Source organism: Saimiri boliviensis, chromosome 16 (genome assembly GCF_048565385.1).
Source record: "Saimiri boliviensis isolate mSaiBol1 chromosome 16, mSaiBol1.pri, whole genome shotgun sequence".
Lineage (NCBI taxonomy): Eukaryota > Metazoa > Chordata > Mammalia > Primates > Cebidae > Saimiri > Saimiri boliviensis.
Genome location: NC_133464.1, coordinates 50874063 through 50900190, shown reverse-complemented (window position 1 = coordinate 50900190; position 26128 = coordinate 50874063). Strand labels below are relative to the sequence as shown.

At 37.7% G+C, this 26128-nt stretch overlaps 2 protein-coding genes across 2 annotated transcripts in view; both read right to left on the bottom strand.

Annotated features, from left to right (window-relative positions):
• The window catches only part of DIAPH3 (diaphanous related formin 3), a 489112-nt gene that overhangs the window by 332223 nt on the left and 130761 nt on the right, over positions 1 to 26128 (bottom strand). The window contains exons 6-9 of the mRNA XM_074387642.1: positions 8308 to 8382; positions 8150 to 8219; positions 2535 to 2671; positions 541 to 646 (exon numbers count right to left, since the gene is read on the bottom strand). Of these exons, the coding sequence (XP_074243743.1) occupies positions 541 to 646; positions 2535 to 2671; positions 8150 to 8219; positions 8308 to 8382 (388 nt within the window). The remainder of the gene's footprint in view (positions 1 to 540; positions 647 to 2534; positions 2672 to 8149; positions 8220 to 8307; positions 8383 to 26128) is intronic.
• On the bottom strand, positions 19842 to 20491 carry LOC120365724 (cx9C motif-containing protein 4). The gene has a single exon (XM_074387358.1). It carries the CDS (start codon positions 20249 to 20251, stop codon positions 20045 to 20047), a length of 207 nt encoding a protein of 68 aa, XP_074243459.1. The 5' UTR covers positions 20252 to 20491; the 3' UTR covers positions 19842 to 20044.

Genomic DNA, 26128 nt, shown 5'->3' with positions numbered 1-26128 from the left:
ATACCAATAAAAGCCTCTTTTCCTTTTTTAAAAAAGTAAATTAATATTAGTTATTCAGCTCAACTACTAAAATATTTAAGTCTAAATGTGTCTTTTTAGAAGTAAATATTTTTGGAAATGTCTATAACCTTGGGTTTGCTTGTTATTCAGTTAAGCTCACAACTTTTGAAATATTAAAATTAAAACAATGAGAAGCCCTAATTCACCTAATTGAAACATCTCAAAAGTTAAAGTAATTTATGAGACTAACATAGAATAAACAGTTCATAGGACTATGATTATATCTTATATAGGGAAATCTAATAATTCTACCACAGAAAAAGTAACCTAGGAAATAACCATTGTTATGTGTGAAGATGTATCTACAACATGTATTATCACATAGTATAAATTGAAATTCTATATATTAAAGATAATGCTATAAAGAAATATTAAATGGCATGCAGAGCTTCATAACAATTTACATATAAGTTAAGCACAAAACAGTTCAAAGTAATATATAGCATTTAAAAATAGATTGTATATACACACAAAACTTACTTGCAGTTGAACTGAATTGTGCCGGAGGCCTTCCACAATACAAAAGAATCTGTCAATTTTTTTTTCTTCACCAGCCGAAGTTAAAGCTTCTAAAACTTCTTCAAGGCTATTAGAAAATTTGAGTCAATTAAATTGCAAGTAGCAAACACAAATGCCATTATACAGTTGCTTTATCCTACTAAAGAAGTCAATACCCTAAACAGCCAATGTATTTTAGCAGTAGCTTACTGAACACATAGCATGTATCAAGCACAGTTCTAAGCATGTTATATTATACCCATTTATCCCTGACAAGAACCCTGTGAAGATGTTTATCAAGCATTTATATAATGCTTTCTACACATCAGGCACCATTTAAACCACTTTACAAATATCAACTCATTTTAAAGTATATAACAACTGTTTGAGGTAGGTACCATTATTAACCCATATTACAGATTAGGAGACTAAGGCAGAAAAAGGTTAAGCAATCTGTCCAAGGTTTCACAACCAAGAAATGGTTGAGTAAGAATCTGAAACCAGACAGTTTATGTGGTGAGCACTATATAAATATATGCTCTTAAGCATTACACACTTACGCCTCACAAATTTAGGTAAAGGAAACTCTGTGATAGTTGAAAATATATAGTAGTATGGTATTATAAATATTCAAATATAAAATATAATAATTATGCAAAAAACTACACTTCCTCCTCTTTTAAATATTAGTTAACAGCATCCAGCACACGGGAAAAGCTCACAGTTTATGGATGGATATGGACATGTAGTCCTAAATGTTATTTACAGGATCCTGATAACCCATTCTGAAGTCAAGAAACAAGGAAAGGGGAAGGATAACAGAATAGGGAGGGGAAAACAAAAGCAAGGAAGAGTCTGAGAGGAAAGAGGAGGAGGAAAAAGGAAAAAGAGAAAGGAAGTTAAATGAGAGAAGCAAAAAATGATGGCGGAAGGGATAAAGGAAGAAAGCAGGAAGGAAAGCTCAGAAAGTATCATATATGTCAACAGAAATTTCACTCTTAGATTTGTACACCAACATTTATATGGGCTTTAAGTACTGAAGCTGTATGCCTGGCTTCGCACGGTTGGGAATGCTGCTGGGTATGGCTAAGCCTCTTCCATAGATAAACACTGTAGACACACTGGGGGCAGAGTGCCCGGCCGAGTAGTTTCTTTGACTATGCAACCATCAAGCTGAACCTGCTCAATCCCACTGACTCCAGCAGGACCTCCACAAGGCTGATTTTCAAATGAACACAGGAGGCTCCCCTATAGGGCTCTGCCTACCCCTACATGTGGGGATATTTCTGTTAGTTCTTTTGGCAGTTTAGTTTTTACATTTTTATCTTTTGAAAAAGGCATTTTAAATAATTTTTAAATGTTTCCTTATAATTAGAACCCTAATTTTCTTTTTTTTTAAAAAAAATCTTTATCTTTACAATTATCTTTAATATGTATGTAATCGTATTTTATTATAGTTTTAAGAAATGTGGTTAAGTTCTTGACAGCTTTAGTGTGTGCTTTATGCTGAAGGACTTTGTACCCTCAACTAGTAAACTACTATTAAATATATCACTTTCTACTCTGCCTTACATATAGATTTCTAAATCATAATATGTTTTCTTTTATAAGGGGATAGTCAAGACCTACAGTTTGAAATAATTCTATCTGGGGAAAAAAATCAGATAAGAAACAGAACCATTTGTATATTTTCAAAGTCTCCTCTTTGAATTTTTTAAAATTTAGGGTTTCAGTTCAAAACAATTTAAATATAATAAAGAAATCAGTTTTTCATAGAAGCATTTTAGCCCGTAACTATCAATTAAGAGAAATAATATTACACAAAAATTTCCAGTCAATAAGAACCTACATGCTTAAATATACCTCAACATTTATTTAAATTCTAGTAAATTCTAGCCTAGAGTAGATAAGGAAACATTAAATGAATCAATCTGTATGAAATTATGTAATTAGAGAAAAAGGTTGAGAACACTTACATGCTTTCCTCCCCTACAATGCATACCGCAGAGAGAAGTTTAACCACATCTGTCATCATATTGGGGTGTCTGGGATCCATGGCTTTGGCCAATAAGGAAAGACTCCTCTCTTCACTCATAATTCTTTCCAAGCCATACTACAATATTTTAAAAATAAGAGGTCAAATGTTAGGAATTAGTTAGAAAAATGATGCCCTGAAGGAAATGTAGTTACTAACAATTTTTTGTAGAATAATATATTTTTACACTTACTAAAACTAAAATATATAGACTGTGTAACACTCTAAAAACTTCCTGGCCAGTCATGACGGTTCATATCTGTAATCCCAGCACATTGGGAGGTCGAGTGGGTGGATCACCTGAGATCAGGAGTTCGAGACCAGCCTGACCAACATGGAGAAACCCCCGTCTCTACTAAAAATACAAAATTAGCCAGGCATGGTGGCGCATGCCTGTAATCCCAGCTACTCAGGAGGCTGAAGTAGGAGAATCACTTGAACCAGAAAGGTGGAAGTTGTGGTGAGTCAAGGTTACAACCACTGCACTCCAGCCTAGGCAACAAGAGCAAAACTCAGTTTCAGGGAAAAAAAAAAAAAAAGGAAAGGAAAAAAGTTCATAAGAGTATTCACTTTAAGTCAAGAACCACAAAACTAAACCAAATAAAGATAACTCATCAAAGGTGATTTTACAGCAATGCAGCTAATAATTATTAAGACAAGTTAAGCAGCCAAATGGAGAAAGAGAGAAGCAGTAAGAAATACAGGATTTGCCAACAGAAATATATGAAACAGACAGCCAGATAATGAACCAGACACTGAGGCTATGAAAATCTTTTTCCTGGGAAGGACGGTTGGTAAGATATATATTACCATAAGCAAACACACAGATCAGTACTGTCCAAGAGAAAAATAATGTAAACCACATGAGTAATTTTAAAATTTCAAGTAAGCAAAACTACTTTCAATAAAGTTTATCCAATATATCCAAAATATTATCAACATATAACCAATATAAAACATTTATTGATGACATTTCACTTTTTTCTTCCTAAATATTTGAAATCCAGTGTGTATTTTACACTGTTAATACATCTCAATTCAGACTAGCCACATTTCAAATGCTCAGAAGCCACATGTAGCTACCATATTACAAAATACAGGCCTAGATATTAGCACTTCGTTCACAAATGGGCAAAAACTGAAAGATGATTTCGGCAGACACCGGGTATAAACTGCCATAATGGGCACAGGTATTCTAATCATACTGGTATTTATTATTAGGAAAACAATGCAGTTGTAAACTCTTCTATAAATGAGATGACTGGATTTAAGATAAAGTTTATTTACTACTACCAGGATGTCAAATCCAATTGGAAGATAAGAAGTTATGTTAATGGCATATCTATGAAAGACAACTGCCAAAATACAGAGGATGAATAGAAACAATAAAATAGAGGATGCATCTCAGAGAATCCTACTAAACCATGAGAAATTGACTAATCAGAGTTACTACCAAACACTAAAAAAGGGTCTTATTCCCAATTACAGGCCTATGACCTAAACTCAAAATTGGCACTACATGTAAGCATCAAAGTTGAATCTATAAGCAGCTTAGAACCAAGTACTTTGATTATTATAAAATCCTATTTATAACTTTCCTATCTTGTATATGGCCATTTATGCAAAGAAACCTTGTACTGTGCTGAAATATCACATTTGTTTTAAGCCACTACCTAAGAAACATAGAAACAATGGAGAAAGTACAAGGAAAGGCCAAGGGTCCCAGATTATGAATTTTGGAGAGATTGCTCGGTCTTGTTAGTGATAGGGAAAAGTTTACAACGAGACTGCTAAACAGTCAGGAAATACTTCCATGATACCCTGGGCTATTACATAACTCGATAAAGAATGAAAAGGCAGGCAGAGGACCAAAAACTAATCATTTGACAATCATTCCAGGGAATTTTTCAGGTTTATAAAGTACCACTTAGATTCAATTCAGAAAGTCAATCAATGATTACCAGGTACAGAAGAGCTGGCTCTGTCCTAATAAACCTGGGAATTGAGTAAAGCTTGCCTCTAGCATTTCCCCTTCATTTCCCATCCACCTGGCTGTCCTTAGCTAACACCTGCCCTTCTAGAATCAGAATCCTGTGACTCCTCCAGCCACCCAAGGTTACACATGCTGATTTCCTCCAAGTGATACTACCTACCTTATCTGTCAAGCCCTCTGGCCCTAAATCATCATGTATGAAAGGTGAAATGTTAGAATATTCTGATTTCACAGGTTTAACCATCATCCTGTAACCCCCAAAAGTCTATCACAAGCAACATCCTCTGATTTTGGCAATGCAAAATTGTGTCATACTCATTTTAAGACTGGAATGAGACCGGATTACTACTATTCAGTACCTATAACTAAATACAGAATTGCTACTTGTATAAAATTAGTCTCAATTGTTTAAAAAACACAGCAAAACAAAACAAAAACTGTTGACTCTGTGTGAGAAGCAGTCAACTTACCAGTAGTAGGATTAAAGTGTATTTAATGCGGGCTATTTTAGGTTAGAGAGGTATGACAAATTTTGAAAGGTCTAAGGATGTATCTTTCCTGAATGTCAAGGACCCACTTCAGATAATATGATAACTGGCCTGTTCTTAACAGAGGATCAATGCCAGGTTCCGACTGCATTCCACATGAGGCCTATTATTAGCTAACAGATGGAATTTCAGGCCACTGAAGATGACGTTTTAGGTAGAGGAACGTTAATGCCCTAAATCCTCATGTAGGATGACCAACATCTGGACCCAGTGGTGCATGGCTACTGGTGCTGAGCAGCCACCCACAGTGAGTTAATCCCAGTAGCAGAGATAATGTGAGTAAAGGAGCTCGCTTCAGGAGCAAAGCACCCTCACCCTAGTGTACTCTTCAAAGCAACACACACAAAGTTAACTGACCAAATGGAAGCCTCTGTTCTTACCTTTCAATTTGAATAGACTAACTTTTCATCCTTATCATCTTTTATTTTCTTCCCCCTAGGTAATTAAAATTCTCTTCCATTTAGAAAAATACTCTTAGTCCAATTTAATGTTATAAGAAATTCCCTTTCATGTAATGTTATCAAATTTGCTCATTAATTATATAATTAATTACTAGTATCAAAGAAGGCACCACATTATTTTCTTTTAAAACTTATATTTTCATCATTCAATGAATGCTACTAAAGACTGTGTAAGTGAAGTTTAACAAATTTTGTACTGATAGATGTGTGATCAAATAAAGATTAAGAAAACCATTAACCAATCTTGAATAGAAAAAGACTTTACCAAAATTTTCAAATATTGCTAGATTTAGAGTTCAGACATTATCATACTAAGTACCAATAACTTAAATTAACTTTTTATTCTTAATGGCACAGATAATAGCACCAAATACAAATGGGAATAATTTATAGCTCCACCTATATAAACCACAAGCAACAAAAATCTCTTAAGAAAATAATAATAGTATATAAATTACAAAATTAATGACGTTCACTTTTCCTCCAATTCATTCTGACTCAAAGTAAGAATATTATCTTCTATTTACCATCTTACTTTAACCATGATATTCTTCTTGAATTCAGATTACAATCCAAATGTTCCTTTGGCTTAAAAAAAAGTTCGTTTTTTTTCTATTTTCAGCCTTCCCATCACTAATAAAATGTCCAATTGCCATAGTCTCACTTTAGAAAGGGCTTCCTAACCAGTTCTATGTACTTAGTGGGAAAAGACCTCTCCCTATCAGCAATCTGATTCTTTTATTAATTTACTCTTAAAACAGATATGTAAAAAGCTACCTTATATATCTAACATCTGATTTTCAAAGAACCATGAATTCAGCATAGAAAAGAGTTGTGATTCCTACATCATGTATTTTCTTTGAAAATAATATCTGATTAGAGGAGGCAGGGAAGAAAAAATATTTCACCAGTTAAAAATAGAAAGCTTAGCTCCAGAAAAGTGCTTAAAAATACATAGTTTAATAAGACAAAAATAATTAGAAAATATAAATATTTGCTAATATATTTAGTAAAAAGAAATATAAATCTTAATAATTTAAGTAGTCCTTAAGTGTGTAGCCTTATAAAAGTTTATTTTTAAATGAGAATATGGCAAATTATAAATTAAAATGAATCAGAAATATATAGATGGTTTTGCTATAAAACAAAAATCATCATACCACCAGAGGTAAAATTTCCTCCCCTGCTGTCTAACAGCAACTTAAACACATATCATTACTTCACACATCATAAGGTAGATGTGTTTAGATGCTGGAGCTAAAGAAATGGCATAGGATAATGCTAATTTCTGCAGTTAACAGTATAAAAGCAAAACAGAAACATTGCTAGATAAAACTAAAATCTAACTTCAGTAAAGAGCTTAAAAATTCCTCTTTTTTTCTAACCTCAAACTCCTGGGCTCAAGCCACCCTCCCAACTCAGCCTCCTGAGTAGCTGGGACCACCCGCATGTGCCACCATACCCAGCTATTTGTTTTATTTTTTGTAGAGACAGGGGTCTCACTATGTTGCTCAGGCTGGTCTCAAACTCCTAGCTTCAAGCAATCCTCCTGCCTCTGCATCCCGAAGTGCTAAGATTATAGGTGACAGCCACAAGCAGGTTTCTCCCTTATAATGTAACCTCTTTATGCAAATTCCTCCATATTACATTTGTTCTCGATGTTACTTGGGTTAAGCATCATTGCTCCATTTCTGAGACCTGCTTATATATGTTTACATTAATTTCATTGTAGATTTTAAATTCCTAGAATATAAGAAATCTTCCCGCCGGGCGCAGTGACTCAAGCCTGTAATCCCAGCACTTTGGGAGGCCGAGGCGGGTGGATCATGAGGTCAAGAGATCGAGACCATCCTGGTCAACATGGTGAAACCCCGTCTCTACTAAAAACACAAAAAAGTAGCTGGGCATGGTGGTGCGTGCCTGTAATCCCAGCTACTCAGGAGGCTGAGGCAGGAGAATTGCCTGAACCCAGGAGGCGGAGGTTGCGGTGAGCCGAGATCGCGCCATTGCACTCCAGCCTGGGTAACAAGAGCGAAACTCCGTCTCAAAAAAAAAAAAAGGAAAAAAAAAAAGAAATCTTCGCAACCTGAACCTTTGATACTAAGTATTATTGCAGCTCACATTTAATAATCACGATCTTACAGCTGACTCATGGCATACTTCTGAGTCGAGACAGAGGAAATGAGGGAAGGAAGAAAAGAGGACGAGGAGGACAAAAACATCAAAGAAAGGGTGGGAGGGGAAGAGAAAAAAAGAAAGAAGATGGGGTGGGGCGTGGCGGGAGGGGGTGGGGTGGGCAAGGCTGACGGGGGAGGAAAGAGTGGGGAGAGGTAATTAGCCTACACATGAGGAGTTCGGCACCAGAAGAGGATTTTTTCATTCTCAAGTTTCTCCTATTGCAAAACAGTTGAAAGTAGAATTCAATAAAATTCTATTATTTTTTCCATGATGTACTGAAAAACACATCAGAATAACGTATCATCACTTCACTGCAACTGAAAATCATATATTACAAAATTGGAGATGGACAAATACTAATTACCTATGTACATACCTGTGTATTCATCAGGGCTTTCAGACACTGTATGACTTTATGTTGATTTTTCTTTACAATTTTTTCTTGGCTGTATTAGCACAAAAAATAGAAGCATAGGAATTATAATTGGACATACAAATAATGCTTACTTGAAAATAATTATTAGCAATACTTACATTTTTCCACTAATCAGTTTTTCCAAAATGTCTAGTAATAATCCAAGCCCCTCATGTCCAAAGCTTTCCATCCAACTGAAAAAGAATAATAGTTACACATTGTCAGTAATGCAGCTTGTGTTATCACAATAATGTTATATACCCACAAGTATTTTATATTTGCTATATTCACAATCATAACTAAAACATAAGACTAACACCACATATAAAGATTATTCATGATTCATGCTCTTAGTTTCAAAAGAACCAAAGATGGGATATGCCAATAGTGTGCTGAACTCAGCCTGCACAAGCTTGTAAGAGTAGACTGTGGCCATCTCTTCCATACTCCATGTCCAGGAACATCATGTGGGTAGCTTGAAATCAGCCACAGTTAAAGGATTTACACCACAGAAACTGGCAAATGCTACCAATCAGAGCTTCCCCTACCCAGAGCTGGCTCTAAACATTTACCAGCACACCACTAATTACAGCCTATTTTGGGCTATGTCAAAGAACACAAATTATGCAAGTGAGTAAAGCTCTATGGAGAAAAGATGTAGATGAACATAAAGAAAAATGTTGATGGCAAAAATTAACCAAAACAATGAAAAAGAGATGCTTTGGCAGAATTTCCCTAAACGCTGAACTATATCCCAATAAATGTTAAGAAATTCCTAAGTTTCAAAGTTCAGTTGCTTAAAAAAATAAATAAAAAATTTTAAAAACTGCATCACAGGTTTTTAAATGAGTATGTCAATCTTCACCAAAACAAACCTGTCCCATGAACTCATTGATCCAATCAGAGGCCTCTACATAACTAGAACATTACTGTCACTAGACAACAGCTTGCCTTGATTACAGGAAAACTACCTTAGTAGAAATGAATACTTTTCAGTGGACATTTGGAAACCTAGGCCAATAAATAATACAATGACAATAATCTGTCACCAAAAGAATGGAGGAAAGAAAAGATACGCTTGTGTATATTTATTTGTATACATGTCCTTATATATGTGATTTTATATATGTGTATGTGTAGTGTTTGAACAATAAGATGTTAAAAACAAAATTTCAGCCAAGTGCGGTGGCCCCCGCTAGGAATTCCAGCACTTTGGGAGGCAGAGGGTGAGTGGATCACCTGAGGTCAGAAGTTCAAGACTGGACTGACAAACATGGCGAAAACCCATCTCTACTAAAAATACAAAATTAGCCAGGTGTGGTGGCACATGCCTGTAATCCTCAGGCAGCTGAGGCAGAAGAAGCACTTGAAACTGGGAGGTGGAGGTTGCAGTAAGCCGAGATCATGCCATTGCACTCCAGCCTGGGCAACAAGAGTGAAACTCCACCTCAAAAAAAAAAAAAAAAGATTTCAAGGAATCCAAAACAGGGCATTATAAAGAATAAAAACAAGCTTAAGTCATGTATCAAAAAATACCAAAATATCATTTTCTTCCTTAAGATACAATATAGCATTTCTAGTGAAAACAAGAGAATAAAAACCAAAGGCGACATATTTATAGAAAAAATACAAATATAGTTTAAAATCCAGCTTCTTCATTTGCACATTTCTGTGAACACAACTTGACACCCATCCATGTTCGGAATTTCTAATTTTACAAAAAAGAAATGAAAACTACCATTTAGATTAGCAATCTCTTGTCAGACGAATTTTATGCATCTCTTTCCAGTGGAAGCTACGAAATAACTAATTTTTTAAATGCACTTGGACAGGAAAGCTACTCTATTGTAAAGACTGAAGATTGCTATTATAGTTAATGTGAGGAAAAAGTTAAAGTGAGGTTGCCGTTTTCAAATCAGGATGCTACTTCAAAATGAGGAGTTTACTCGCTACTATCAGCAACAGACAGATTACCTGCAGGCATTTAAAACCCTGTTTTCATGTTTCATGAAAACACCTACAGCATCTCACTTAACTGTTTGCCTTGCTGACATCCTATTCGGAATTTATTCCTATTTCACATGCAGCAGGGAAGTGAGGAGTAATCTGAGCGTTTTACTTGGGCTGACGTTGAGATGCATGGAGAGAGACTGTTCACAAGACCCTCCTCTTTAATACTTCACAGTGGAGCTTTCATATTTCGTTTGAAGTACATTTTCAACAATCTTCATATTCAAAAGTATATCCACAAAGATATTCTAAAGCTAATAGAAATGGTTTCAGATTATTCATATTGCTATCACCTTCAATCATTGTGAAGAATAAAATCACTGTTCATCAAACTGCCTTACACCAAAATACACAAAGGAATTTTAAATCATGTTAATATAACAAAAAGACTTTGTTACACTAATGCTTATATCGTGACCCACTATAAGTTTAGGAAACACAAATCCATGTAAATCAGTAGGTTCTCTAATCTAAAGCTATTTAAAATTCATCACCCTTAACAAAATTAAAACTAGAATTATGAGACTCAGACAGTCTCAAGTCAACTATTTCTAGACCCATTATATAACTCTCTTCTAGAGAATATGAACTATTCAAATAATATTTATATGCACACACATATTTTACATATAAGCTAACTCTCTATAAAACAAAACTTATTAAAATTGAATGTAAAGAGGCATTAAACAAAATCACTTCATCTACTACAATCTTTTAATCATTGTTGGAATTCCTCAACAATTCTCAACAATAAAATCAGAGAAGTGGGCAATGGCCTTCTGAAAACCAGGTTACACATTTTGTTTCATAAAACATGTCAAAAACAAGAAAAGTGGGACAGGGTATAGGGAAAGAAAACTGAGACACCTGACAACCAAAGAAACATAAAAATTAAAAGAAAGCTACCCAAAGTACTTATTAAAAAGATTAAAAATTAAATAGGCATAAAACATCTCCCTGTTTTCTTAAAAATCTGCAGTCAATATACTGTTGTATTAACAGGTTGTCACTCAGAAAGCAATAATGTCAAGTGTTTCACCTTCATTCCTACTATTTTCAGCAATATTATTTTTAAGAATAGGGATACAAATATCACTTCCTATCTCCTCCAGAGAAGATGTTCAAGATAAAAAGTGATATTGAGTAGGCAGGTCTGTGGTCTTGACAGAGGTTTATTGAGATTCATAACTTTCTACAAAAATGAAAAATTTCTCATCATCAGTGTAAGAAGCAACCTGGAAAAAAATTATCAACTCATCTATAAATGATCAATCTCTGGGAACTAAAACCTGCACTATTTGTTCTGTGCCTGTCAGCACAGTAACATCAGGCATTATGTGGTTTAACTATAAACTGCATTCATGGATAAATAAGCACATGTTTCTTCTTCATGAATAGAAATGACATAGAGATCAGTATGACATTTGTATCAGAAAAAAAAACAGCAACTGTAGTGTGCTAAATACTAATTTAACACAAAATCTACCACTTAAAATTCTGTAACAGGAAATATCAAACTCTTCTAATTGCCTCAAGGAAAACTTCTATTACCATTTAGCACTTCCTAGTAGGGGTCTCAATATATGAGAAAAGAAGAGATGAAGAGGTAATAAAACTTAATAAAAATTTAAACACACACACACACACCAGAGGAAGAGGGAGAACAGGGCCCCAGAATTACAATGTTTAATCCACCTTTAAATGTTCAAAAGCAGCTTAGGCTTTGAAATTCAGTTACTACTTCCAGAAACACAGGATGAAACTGAAAGTGTATAAAGCGGTTTCTGACATGTTGTTGGCTTTAGAAAGCCAATACAGTCAGTCACCTCACTGAGCAACAGAGGCAACAATCAGGTCTCAGACTTACCTCCTGGCCAAAAGGAACAAAGCACTTTCAAGTATGTTTCCCAAAGACTGACCCTCCTGCCCTCCCTTTGTTTTGTTTCAAGTTACTATCTTTCTTCCCAGATGTGCTCTTAGAAAGGGAAAGACAAATGCATCATAAATGATAGCGTAATTAATCTTGGGATTATTATCCTATGATCTGAAATAAACATACCAGATCATAAGAGCAATTTTACCTGATGAATACTCACTGAGTATAGGGACCATTTCTGATTTATCCTAATTATTCTAGCATGGGATAGACTATGCACTCAATAAATCATTTTAAAATGAAACTAAGCCCCCTTCTATTGTTGCATATAAGAGGTTATAGTCACTTAGAAATAATATCTAGGTCTGCTTATAACCAGGCTTGTGGCCTTTACATATACAGAAACAAACACAAAGAGATGACAGGTCTCCACACCATTATTGAAACTGTCTCAACCTTCATACTGAACCAAATATCATCTGCAAATAGGGACAGTTTTCTTTCTACCTTTCTGAGCTGCATGCCTTTATTTCCTTTTCTTGCTTCAGTGTTCTACCTAGAACTTTTCCATGGTGTAAAATAAAAGTCCTGAGAGCGGGCACCTTTGTCTTGTTCTCAACCTATCTTAGAGGGAAAGCATTTGGTCTTTCATCACAAAATAGAATATTAACTGTAGGATTTTTGTAGATCTCTTAACCAAGTTGAGAAAGTTCCTCTCTGTATTAGTTTCCAAGGGCTGCAGCAACCAAGTACCAAAAAATGAGTAGTTTAAAACAGATCTTGTAATAGATCTTGTAGTTCTGGAAGCTAGGGGTTCAAAATCAAAGTGTAAGCAGGGCTGCTGCCTGGGACTCTGGGTAGAATCCTTCACTGCCTCCTCCTAGCTTCTGATGAATGCTGCCAATCCTTCCAGTCATCACATGAGACTCTCTCTGTATCTCTGCTTTTTTAAGGATACAAGTCATACTGGATCAAGAATTTACCCTACTCCCTTATGACTTCATCTTAATTACACTGCAACGACTCTGCTTCCAAAAGAGGCCACATTCTGGAGAAAGACAGTTAAGAACTTAAACGTATCTTTCTATAGGACACAACTGAACTCCCCCTCTATTCCTATGTTTCTAAGAGTTTTCATTATGAACAGGTGTTGAATTTTGTCAAATGCTCTTTCCAAATCAATTCATATGATCAAGTGACTTTTCCTCTTTTGCTTGTCAATATAATGCATTATATAACAATTTTTGTATCTATATTCATGATGAACATTGGTCCGTAAGTGTGAGGGATTTTTGGTTTTGTTTGTTCTATCTTGATACTGTATTGGTCTGGTTTTGCTATTTGGTAATTCAAGCCTAATTAAAAAAAATTAATTGCTCTCTTCTGCTATTTCTGGAAGAGGCTACGGCAAACTGGCATTCCTCTTTAAGGTTGTGGTAAAAATCTGCATTGAAATCACCCATACCTGAAGATCTTATACATGAGGGTTAAAGCAGAAATTTAATTCTCTTAATAGTGAGAGGACCATCCAAATTATCTAGTTCCTAATGGGTGTGTTGTAGTAGTTTGTGTTTTTTGAAGAACTGATCTATTTCAATTAACTTACGGAATCATGTATTTAAAGTTGTTCAGAGTATTCCCTTATTACCCTGTTGATATACTGGTAACATCTCTTGTTTAATTTATGCAATTGGCAATTTGGGCGCAGCTTTCAAGATGTTTTTAATCTATCTTTGGTTTCCAGATTTCTTGTTTGTTTGTTTGTTTGTTTGACACAGAGTATCACTCTGTCTTCCAAACTGGAAGGCAGTGGTCCAATCTCAGCTCACTGCAGTCTCTGCCTCCTGGGTTCAAGCAATTATCCTGCCTCAGCCTCCCAAGTAGCTGGGACTACAGGCATGTGCCACCATGCCGGGCTAATTTTTGTATTTTTAGTAGAGACACGATTTCACCATCTTGGCCTGGCTAGTCTCAAACTCCTGACCTCAAGTCATCCAGCCACCTTAGCCTCCCAAAGTACTGGGATTATAGTGTGAGCCACCATGCCCAGCCTAGTTCTCAGAAATTTGAGAATGATACATCTGTGTGTGAATTTCTTTGAGTTTATCCTGTTTGTGACTCATTCAGTTTTTGTAGGTTTATATCTTGCCAAATTTGGGAACTATTCAGACATTTTTTTTTTTTTTTTTTTTTTTTTGAGAGAGTCTTGTTCTGTCACCCAGGCTGGAGTGCAATGGCACAATCTTGGCTCATTGCAACCTCCACCTACCGGGTTCTAAGCAATTCTCCTGCCTTAGCCTCTCAATTAGCTGGGATTACAGGCATGTGCCACCACACCTGGCTAATGTTGTATTTTTAGTAGAGACAGCGTTTCACCATGTTGGCCAGGCTAGTCTCAAACTCCTGACCTCAGGTGATCTACCCTATCTACCCACTTCGGCCTACCAAAGTGCTGGGATTACAGGCATGAGCCACAGTGCCCGGCCTATTCTGCCATTATTTCTTCATGTGTTTTTTTATCCTGTCCTCTTTCTCCTCTCAAGGCAACAATGACAAAAATGTTAGATCTTTGGTTATAGACCCACAAGTCCCTGAGACTCTGTATGTATTTTTTTCCCAATCTCTTTTTTCCTGGTTGTCCAGATTGTGAACTTTATATCATTCTATAGTCCAGTTAAATAATTCTCTCCTTTCAGCCTCATGTTTTGCTCTTGAGGCCCTCCAGTAAGTTTTTTGTTTCAATTATTATATTTTTCACTTCTAAGATTTCCATTTGGTTCTTTAACAGAAAAAATAGTTTCCTCTATTTCTTTGCTAAGACTTTCTATTTTTTTTCTTTTGTTTCAGCACATTCCTATTTGACCATTGTAACACTTTTATGATGGCTGCTTTTTAAAAGATTCTTGCAAGATAATTCTACCATCTCTGTCGTATCAGTGTTATCACCTATTTTCTTTTTTCACTGACTTTGGGATCTTCCTGCTTCTTGGTATGACATATTTTTAATACAGAAGCCTGAAAATTTGGGATATCGTGTTATAAGACTCCAAATCTTATATAAACCTCTTATTTCATTAAGCTTTCTGTGACATAGCTCCAGCGGAAGAAGAGAAAGCACCACCTCATCACTGCCAGGTGGAAACAGAAGTCCAAGAGAGATTCTTTGTTACCACTTGACATGTATGAAAATCTGGGTACTCCCTGATGGAGAAAAGGATTGCCTCATTATGGCCATCATGTAACCTACAATAGCACCATGGAGGGGGATGTGGACATCTGTTATTACTGGTGATGGTGAAAGCCCTTACTCTATTGGCCTTTATGAACACAATGCCAGTCAGGAGGGGGAAGAATACCTCATTACTGCCATCTGTGGGTAGAAATCCAGACTACCCACTTTGCTTTTTGATGGTGTGGGTAGGGATAGGGCCACGGATCTTTTTCCGTGGTATTTAACAGGCACAGAGTAGTTATTGTCAATGTGTTCTGTCTTGCTTGCTGCCATTTTTGTGGTCCTTTGGTTTAAGAGAGAGGCTTTTGTTGGTACTTCTGTGCCCCCTGTCATTTCTGGGTTGCTGACTTCTTCACCTCCAAATCTGACAAAAAGGCAGAAAGATAATCCAGCAAACTCACTGCCATATTGTTCCTTAAGTCCCAAGGTTACGAGCCTGTCTTCTTATCTCAGTTTCACATATAATGTCCAATATTTCTAGTTGTGCTTAGCAAAAGAAATAGGAAAAAGTAGATTTAGTCTATCCTTCAAATACAAGTCTGAAATATCCACTGTTAGAGTGTGAGAACAGGCAGAAGTTCCCACCAAGAAAATTAGAAAAAGGCAGTGACAGTGGTAAGAGGAGAACCAAGTAAATCTGACAAAACAAATCCAAAGGAAAGAGAAAGTTTCAAAATAGAGAAGTGTCAAGAGTAAAGTGCTAAAATAAGGTCAAATAAAATAAGGGCTTAAAAGAACTATAAATAAATGAATTCAAGAGCAGTTTATAAATAATTCTGTAGAAGTGAAATCGTGATTGCAAAACAACTAAAGGAGAAAGTAGTAAGAACAAAGAAAAAAACATAATTTGGGATTAAGGAGTTGATGAAAGAAATCTGAAGGACAACTGACATGAGAACAATAAAAAAATACCATGTGCAGTAACCACTATTACAAAAGTAAGCAGAGAATATCAGAGGAGCAATGAAGATGGCTACCTAACTTAGCTAGGTCCTAGGAACAAAACCCAACTTAAAAAAAAAAAACTATGCCGACAATCTTGAAGTGGAATGATGCTCATATATCTTAAGTTTTAAAAGCAGTTTTAAAAGCAGAAATGGTATATAAGGCATTTTCTATCATACAAAAATGTTTTTGTTCATGTATAAGAAATGTATATACATATGTGTAGCCATACAAACACATTCTTGATTATCTTCCACCTAGTCAGCTAATTCAAGGCCTGCATTCTACTCTCTTATACATCCCCACACACTGCTCCCACCAGAACCAGTTGGGTTTCTCTCCAAATCCATTCTTGACGGTTGTACTTACTACTGTATATAATTAATATGATACAAACAGGTTACACGTAAGTGGGAAAGAGGTACTTCTAAGAAAACTAAGCCTAACGTTTTGGAAAGCTAAAAATACGTTACTTTTTTAAATGGTAGTAAAAGTAAATGTGGCACAACTATATATTAAAGGGAAATCATAGTACCAAAAAGATTTTTTTTTTTTTTGATACAGGTCACGCATTGTCACCCAGGCTGTAGTACAGTGGCATGATCTCAGCTCACTGCAGTCTCTGCCTCCTGGGTTCAAGCAATTCTCCTGGCTCAGCCTCTCGAGCAGCTGGGACTACAGGTGTGCACCACCATGCCCAGCTAATTTTTATTTTTTTGTATTTGTAGTAGACACAGGGTTTCACCATGTTGGCCAGGATGGTCTTGATCTACTTATCTCATGATCCGCCCACCTTGGCCTCTCAAAGTGCTGGGATTACAGGTGTGAGCCACAGCGCCCAACCAAGGTTTTTTTTTTTTTTTTAAACAGACGAGTAGTTCTGTACTCAGATTGCTTTGCCAGAGCCTTTATGATCCTGTTCTACTTTAAAACACCAATACCAGGAAGACAATGCATTATGGGTATGTTTTATGCAATCAGCCTTTGCCCACTCCAAGAAAAGGTCTGCTCCACATGAAATATCTAAAGAAAGAATTATTATGCTTTTAATTGAATAAAAAAAATGTTTGGGGTATATTTGAAACATTTATTTGATGATTACATGCTAACAAATGTTTTTAACCAACCAACCAACCAACCGATGGTATTAGACAGGAAGACTTTCTCTGTAGACAGAGGCAGTCTCTCTCCCTCTGTCTCTCTCTCTCTCTCTTCCTCTAACTTAGTGTCTATTTAAGTAGACAATATTATACATTTTTCTTGATTTTCCTTTTGCATATTTACTTGTCATATAATGAACTTACATTTTTTGTAATAAGAAAAATATTTTTAATTACCCAAAAGAATAATCTTACATTAATGCCTAGGCAAACAGAAATCTAGGTGGTTTAAAATCAATATACAAAGCTTCTTCAAATGAGAAAAAATACATTACTGCTCACATGTGACAAACTAACAAATTTCATATCTTAAACTTGGAAGGTCAGCTTTAATACCATATAATATCTAGATCCAATTTACATTCCTCTGTCAGAGTAATATATCACCAATGCTGAATATAATTATAGCTTATTTTAAGCTTTCATTTTCACATACCTTTACCAAGGTGACTAAATACTTAAAATGAACAGTTCTAGGAGGGAGTACAAAGCAATTAGCATGCCCTGTGGGGCAAGACAAACATACACCTACATGCCATTCAATGGCCCATCCACCAAAATTACACTAAATTATAGAGCCAGGCTGGGAATTCAGGAACTATTATAAATAATGTTCAGACTGTAAAATCTACTAACTTTCAAAATACAACCACTAATATGTATATTTTCTTGAAATATACTTATTAAGAAAACTGTATATTTAAAAACAATCATTTATTCCCACTTTTTATATTAGATAAGATAACCCAGTATTCTGCTAGTCTTTTTTTTGGAAACAGAGTCTTGCTGTATTGTCCAGGCTGGAGTGCAGTGGTATGATCTCTTCTCACTGCAACCTCTGCCTCCCAGGTTCAAGCAATTCCCCTGACTCAGCCTCAAGAGTAGCTGAGATGACAGGCATGCACCACCACGCCTGGCTAATTTTTGTATTTTAGTAGAGACAGGGTTTCACCAGGATGGTCTCGATCTCCTGACCTCATGATCTACCCAACTCGCCCTCCCAAAGTGCTGGGATTACAGGTATGAGCCACCACACCTGGCCAATATTCTGCTAGTCTTTTTCTGGCTATGACATACTGAAAGGCATAAAATATCCAAATAAAATGAAAATAAAACCAGATTAACAGGAATTATAAAAAACAATGCACAAGAAACAAGAGTTCTTGACCTTTAGATGAACAAATAGTAAAAGAACAATGGATTTAAAAACATATACACTAGTATGTGCTCTAATCAAAACAAGTCCACTATTAAAAGAACCATATTATAGAAAAGGAAATATCTTGTTTGGAATGTATTAAATATTAGTAAGTAAGTTTCTTAGTCTCAGTTAAACATCAATAGTTCAGGAAAGCACTAACTTATTCATTTTAATATAGACTAATTTGCCAACAATATATGGGTAAAAGACGTTATGGTCATATTTCAGGCCTTTCATCACTTGTTCTCACCCTAAATATCTTTCACTACTTCTAGTCAGAACAGTCCTGATTATTAAATCCATGGTCTTCCCTTCATTCAATAAATTTCATTGCTACCTTTGTGTGGCAATGTACTCATAATGCTCCCCTCCACAGAACTGCCTTTGAAACAACTGAAACAATTTCATTTTTCAAGGCCAATTCACATTTCCTTCTTTTTTGAACTCTCACTGATTTGATTTCTCCATGTGCTCACCAAGTTCCATTCACTTGACCTCAGCTACCCGTCCGGTTAGTTCCCATTTCTCTTTCATCACAAGCATCCTCCGCACTTCTTGCCATCCATTCACACAATCTCACTTCAGTCTGGCTTCTACCACCAAGACTGCAAAAAAATCTATTTTCTCAAAGGATGCCAACAACCTTCCTCTTTCCAATTCCAACAATATCATCTTGCCCCACCTCACAGCAGTGCACTATGTAGTTTGTCACTCTCTTATTTTGAAACACTCTTTCTTAGGTCCAGAAACCAGCATTTAGGGTTCTCTTCCCCACTGGCTACTCCTCAGTCTGTGTTTCTGGCTCCTATTCCCTTTCTGGATCACCTATTTCTGGACCCTTTCTGAACCCAGAATCCTTCAGAACTTGTTCTGACTACTCATCTGTATCTTTAGCTTCCTTCTCCATACAGCCAGCTCACAATGGGATTCCATCCATTCTCAGGGCCTAAGCATCTCCACTCCACATATGTAAGCTCCAGACTCACATATCTAGGGGCTTGCTTGATGTCTCAAATTGTGATACTCTTTTAAACATGTCAAACTTAACATGTTAAAAAGAGTTATTTTGGGCCAGGCATGGTGGCTCATGCCCGTAATCCCAGCACTTTGAGAGGCAGAGGCAGGCCGATCACAAGGTCAGGAGATCCAGAGCTGACCAACATGGTGAAACCCCATGTCTACTAAAAATACAGTCGGGTATTTTTTTTTTTTCTCTTAAACAGGTTTATTTTAGCAGCTCAGTTTATTACATTCTGCATATTTCTCTTTTAATATGTTTATATTTCTGCCTGTTCTGCATAGGTGGCATATTCATTAACCTTTACAGCTGACTTTTTCATTTGTCATTTGCTGCTACCCGGCCTGAAGAAAGGAAGATAAAAAAATAAAAAAATCATTCTGTGGAAACATGGAGCAGCACTTCAGCAGAACTTTACTTCGATGCAGACTTCAGTGCTAGGTTTTCTTCCTCTTCTTTTTCAAATCCTGAACAGACGACAGACCTTCCCTTCGGATACCGAGCACAACACTTACGCAGTTCTTGGATGACAGCCTGACACTTTGATTCCACGTAGTTGTTGGCTTGTAAACATTTCTGTATCTCACAGGCATGCTTCTGGCACGGATCCTTCCGCGGCATATGCAGAAAAAGAATATAATGCTTCTTGGGCTAATTAACCCGTCTTGAGAACAGCGAGGCTTAAACTTCCAGGTCTACCCACCCTGGGCCACTCAACCCTAAGTTACGAGGTGCAGGCCGGCAACCAGAAGTGGTCCAGGGTGAGTTGTACGAGAGTCGGGGGCCGTGACTCGGAAATAAAACCTTAACTGTTCTGGGGAGTGACTTTCAAAAGAGCGTCCCCCCGGCTCAAGAGGCCAGCGTTCGTGGAGCTGTCGTCTTTAAGGGCTGCCCCCCGCGAGCGGTGGGCCGCGCACGGGTCTCCTTAGCCGGCAGGCAAAACGGGCAACGGCACTCGCGAGGCGCAGGCGCAGACGCCCGGACGCCGCTCACAGAGTCCGCCCACCTGCAGCCCCGCAGCGCCGCCTCCTGGCCGCCCCCGCCACCCCGCGGTCGCGGAGGCTGGCGCACGCCTGTAGTTCCAGCTACCCTGTACTCTGGAGGCTGAGGCAGGAGAATCACTTGAAGTCGGGAAGCGGAGGTTGCAGTGAACAGAAATGGCACCACCGCACTCCAGCCAGGACGACAGAGTAAGACTCCGTCTCAAGAAAAAAAAAAAAAAAAAAACAGATGGGGTGGTATTTTTATTTTCTTCTCTAAAATTCACAGAACCAGTAACAATCTCCTCCACTGCAGTTAACAGCACTACTATCTGCCTATTTGCTCAAGTTAAAAAAAAAAAAAAAGTTATTCTCGATTCCTCCTTTTCATTCACATCCCACATCCAATCCATCAACAGGTCCTGCAGTTTCCACCTCCAATTTATCTGCAAGATTTACGCACCCCTTGGCCCACCACTGCTACAATCCTTACCCAAGCCACCCTCCTAGTTCATGTGACTAGTGCCGAAGCCTCCTACCTCACACCTCCTAGTCCACTCTCTCCTCCCTTCAATCTATTCTCCCTGATATGGTTTGGCTCTGTTTCCCCACCCAAATCTCACCTCAAATTGTAATCCCCATAATCCCGACAAGTCAAGGGCAGGTCCAGGTGGAGGTAATGGGATCATGGGGCAGTTTCCCCCATTCTATTCTCTTGAGAGTGAGTTCTCACAAGATCTCCCTTTTATAAGGGAAATCTCCCATTTGCCCTGCTTTCACTCACTCTCTCCTGTAACCCTGTGAAGAAGGTACCTACTTCTCCTTCACCTTCTGCCATGATTGTAAGTTTCCTGAGGCATCCCCAGTAAAGCAAGAAATGTGAGTCAGCTAAACCTCTTTCCTTTATAAATTACCCAGTCTCAGGCAGTTCTTTATAGCAGCCTGAGAATACACTAATACACTCCCTGTAGCAGTTAAAGTGATCCTTTTAGAAAGTTAAGCCAGAATAGTTCATCCTGCTTGAAATTCTTCAACAGACTTCCACTTACATAGAATGAAAATCCAGCATCCCTATCAAGATCTTTACAGCCATAACCTCCCTCATGGCCTGGCCACTGCCCATCTTCTCTGACAGCCTTTTGGATTCCACCATCCTCTCTCCATCCTTCTGTCACACACTCTCCACTTCATGTTCAGTACTACCGCCCACTCTTCTCTAAACTAGTTCCTTATCCTTTTGGTATCAAACTCCACCATCTCAGAAAGACTTTCTATAATCAGCTATAATAAAAAAAACCTCTCCGTTAATCACTCTCAGCCTCCATTTTTTATTTAATGAACTGATTATACCTTTTGTTTTACTTATTTGTGCTCTAGGTTTCTCTCTCCTATATGCTTCTCATTTACTGTGTTACCTAGCATAGCCCTTGGAATACCTGTGGCATGTATAGATTACAAAATCCTGTGCTATACTTTACTGGCATGTTATCCATGTCACATACCTAGGAACTTAACTAAGAGTTTTATTCTTTCCCATGTTAGATGCTTCTCTTTAAAAGGAATCTCAGTAATATAAGAAAAGAAATCCTTGAACCTAGTCTAGTATTCCAAATAGACAATGCATGAAAACACTAAAAATACCTGCTCTCCTATCTTGCAAAATGAGCAGTACAGGCTCATGCATTTTACTTTATTTCAGGCATTAATCTCCCTATTCTGTTTTTACTATTCAAATCCATTTAACATGTACTCTGATTTTCTCTCCTGAGTCCCATATTAAAGCTTCACAATGACACAACACTTTGTCCCCCTCCTGAGAAATTCATAGCATGGTGGAGAGAGCAGCCACACATATAGACTCAAGAGTGCAAGGGCTCAAAACAAGTGCACTAGAAATATGTTTTACTAGTTTCTAAAGCTGTGTTGTCCAATAGCGTAGCCTCTAGACACATGTGGCTATTTAAATTTAAATTAATTAAAATTTAATTCCTAATCACACTAGCAACATTTCAAGTGCTCAACAGCCACATGTGGTAAACGGCTTCTGTAATGAACAAGACAGACATAGACCATTTTTGTCATTGTAGAAAGTTCTATCAGACTTCTGTTCAAATGGGCTAAACTTCTACTTAGCCCTGCAGAGGCACTCCAGGTGACATCAGTGACTCTAACCTTGTTTTGGGTGTTTCTTACATATTATTGTATTAGGCCATTCTTGCATTACTATAAAGAAATACCTGAGGCTTGGTAATTTATAAAGAAAAGAGTTTTAATTGACTCACAGTTCTGCAGGTTGTACAGGAGGTATGGTACCAGCATCTACTTCACTTCTGGTAAGGCCTTAAGAAGCTTCTAATCATGGCAGAAGGTGAAGGGGGAGCAGGCATACCACATGGCCAGAGCCAAAGTGTATGTGTTGGCCAGGGTGAGGGTTGGGGGAGGCACAGTTTTAAATGATGAGATCTTGCAAGAACTCTATCACAAAGATAGCACCAAGCCATAAGGAATCAGACCCATGATCCAAACACCTCCCACCAGGTCCCACATCCAGCACTAGAGTTTACAATTCAACAATAGATCTGGGTGGGGACAAACATCCAATCTTTATCAGTCTGCCCTTAGCCCCTCCCAAATATCATATCCTTTTAAAATTACGAAATGCAATCATGCCTTTCTAATAGTTCCCCAAAGTCTTAATTCATTTCAGCATTAACTCAAAAGTCCAAAGTGCAAAGTCTCATTTGAGACAAGGCAAGTCCCTTCTACCTATAAGCCTGTAAAATGAAAAACAAGTCATTTACTTCCAAGATATAATGGGGGTACAGCTATTAGATAAATGTTCCCATTCCAAATGGGAGAAATTAGCCAAAACCAAGGGGCTATAGGTCCCAAGCAAGTTTGAAATCCAATCTTAAAGCTCCAAAATAATCTTGAACTCCATGTCCCACATCCAAGCCACACTGGTGCAAGGGGTGGGCTCCCAATGCCTTAGGTAGCTCTGCCCTTGTGGCTTTCCAGAGTGTACCACCCACAGGTGCTCTCAGGTGCTGGAATTGAGTGTCTGTCGCTTTTCCAGGTGCAAGATGCAAGCTGCTGGCGTATCTACCATCCTTGAATCTGAAGAAAAGTGACCCCCTTCTCACAACTCCACTAGGTAGTGCCCCACTAGGGACTCTGTGTAAAAGGTCCAACCCCACATTTTTCCTTGGCACTACCTTAGCAGAGGCTCTGTGTAAGGATTCTGCCAGCCCCTGCAGCAGTCTTCTACCCGGACACCCAGGCTTTTCCGTAAATACTCTAAATAATCTAGGCAGAGGTTACCAAACCTCAGCTCTTGCACTCTGTGCACCCACTGGCTTAACACCACATCAAAGTCTCCAAGACTTACAGTTTGCACTCTCTGGAGCTGTGGCCCGAGCAGTACCTGGGCCCCTTAGAGCTGAGGTTGATGCCAGAGTGGCAGGGAAGCAGGGAGCAGTGTCTCAAGGCTGCACAAAGCAGCAGGGCCCTGGGCCTGGCCCTCAAAACTATTCTTCCCTCCTAGGTCTCTGATGAGAAGGGCTGCCAAAGGTCTCTGAAATGCCTTCATGGTTCTTCCCTCATTGTCTTAGACATTAACTCTTGACTCCTTTTGAGTTATGCAAATTTATCTAGCAAGTGGTTGTTCCACAGCCTGCCAGAGTTCCTCTTTGAAAAAAGTTGCTTCTATGCCACATGGTCAGGCTGCAAATTTTCCAAACTTTTATGTTCTTCTTCCTGTTTAAATTTCTTTGCTCTGACATTGGAGCATAGACAATTAGAAGAAGCTAGGGCACATCTTGAATGCTTTGCTGCTCAGAAGTTTATTCCACTGTGGTAAAGCACAGTGGCTCATGCCTGTAATTCCAACACTTTGGGAGGCCAGGGCGGACAGATCACAAGGTCAAGAGTTCGAGACCAGCCTGGCCAACATGGTGAAACCCCCTTCTCTACTAAAAATACAAAAAATTAGCTAGGCGTGGTGGCAGGTGCCTGTAATCCCAGCTACTCGGGAGGCTAAGCCAGGAGAATTGCATGAACCTGGGAGGAGGAGGTTGCAGTGAGCTGAGGCTGCACCATAACACTCCAGACTGGACAACAGAGTGAGACTCCAATTGTTTGTTTGGGGGGAAAAAAAAAAAGGAATTTCTTACATCCGGTACCCTAAACCATTCTGAAGTTCAACTTTCCACAAATCCCTAGGGCAGGAGCAAAATGCAGCCCAATTCTTTACTAAGGCGTAACATGCATGACCTTTGCTCTGGTTCCCAGTAAGTTCCTCATTTGTATCTGAGAATGGCTCAGCATGGATGTCACTTTCAATATTACTATCAGCATTTTGATCACCATCATTCAACCAGTCTGTAGGAAGTTTCAAACTTTTCCTTATATCCTGTATTCTTCTGAGCTCTCCAAATTCTTCCAGCCTCTACCCCTCACCCACTTCCAAAGTTCCTTCCACATTTTCAGGTATTTTACAGCAGTGCCCCACTCTTTGTTACCAATTTTCTGTATTAAGCAATTCTTGCATTTCTATAAAGAAATATCTGCATCTTAGTAATTTCTAATGAAAAGAGGTTTAATTGGCTCATGGCTCTGCAGGCTGTACAGGAAGCATGACACCACCATCTGCTTGCCTTCTGGATTGGCCTTAGAAAGTTTCTAACCATGAATGGAAGGTGAATCAGGAACAGGCATCTCACATGGTGAGACCAGGATCAAGAGAGAGTGTGGGCAGAGGTGACATACACTTTTAAATGACCAGATATCATGAGAATTCACTCACTATTGCTAATACAGCACCAAACTCATAGGGATCTATTCCCATGATCCAAACCACCTCCCACCAGGCCCCACCCTTAGCACTGGGGATTACAATTCAACAGGAGATGTGGCCAAGAACAAATATCCAAACTATATCAATTATTAAGAAATTTAATATATAATAGAGGCTGAAATAAACTGTACCTGTTCATTTCAGATCTATACGGCCCCTCTAATAAAAGAATTAGAAATCTATCAGCAATCTAATACTAATAAGTTTTCTGAATCATAAAAATTAAAACTTCCTTCTGTTGTCAATGTGATCCCTTCCTTTGTATTAAGGCCTTTCTTTACGTATAGGTATACATAAAGACAAGGGAATACCAAGATAAACATCATCATTATAAAAATCTTTTACTTAACTGACTAAGCAATACTCTAAGACATAATAACAAGCCTAGAAAATTAATCTAAGGAATAAACTATGCTGACTTTTTGTATGTAAAATACTAATCACTAGAGGCTTCAGTGTCTGCAGTTCGATAATTTCTCACATTTAATATCTCTGAACAGAAACCAAAGAAACCAAAATATCCAGTTAATAACTTCATACTGATTTCTGTATCGCCATAAACACATAAGGTTTACATTCTCAGAAAACAAGCAATAACATTTTTTAAAAAAAAAAAAAAAGCAAGTTTCTTATATTTTACCTTTATATCCATAAGAAACTGTA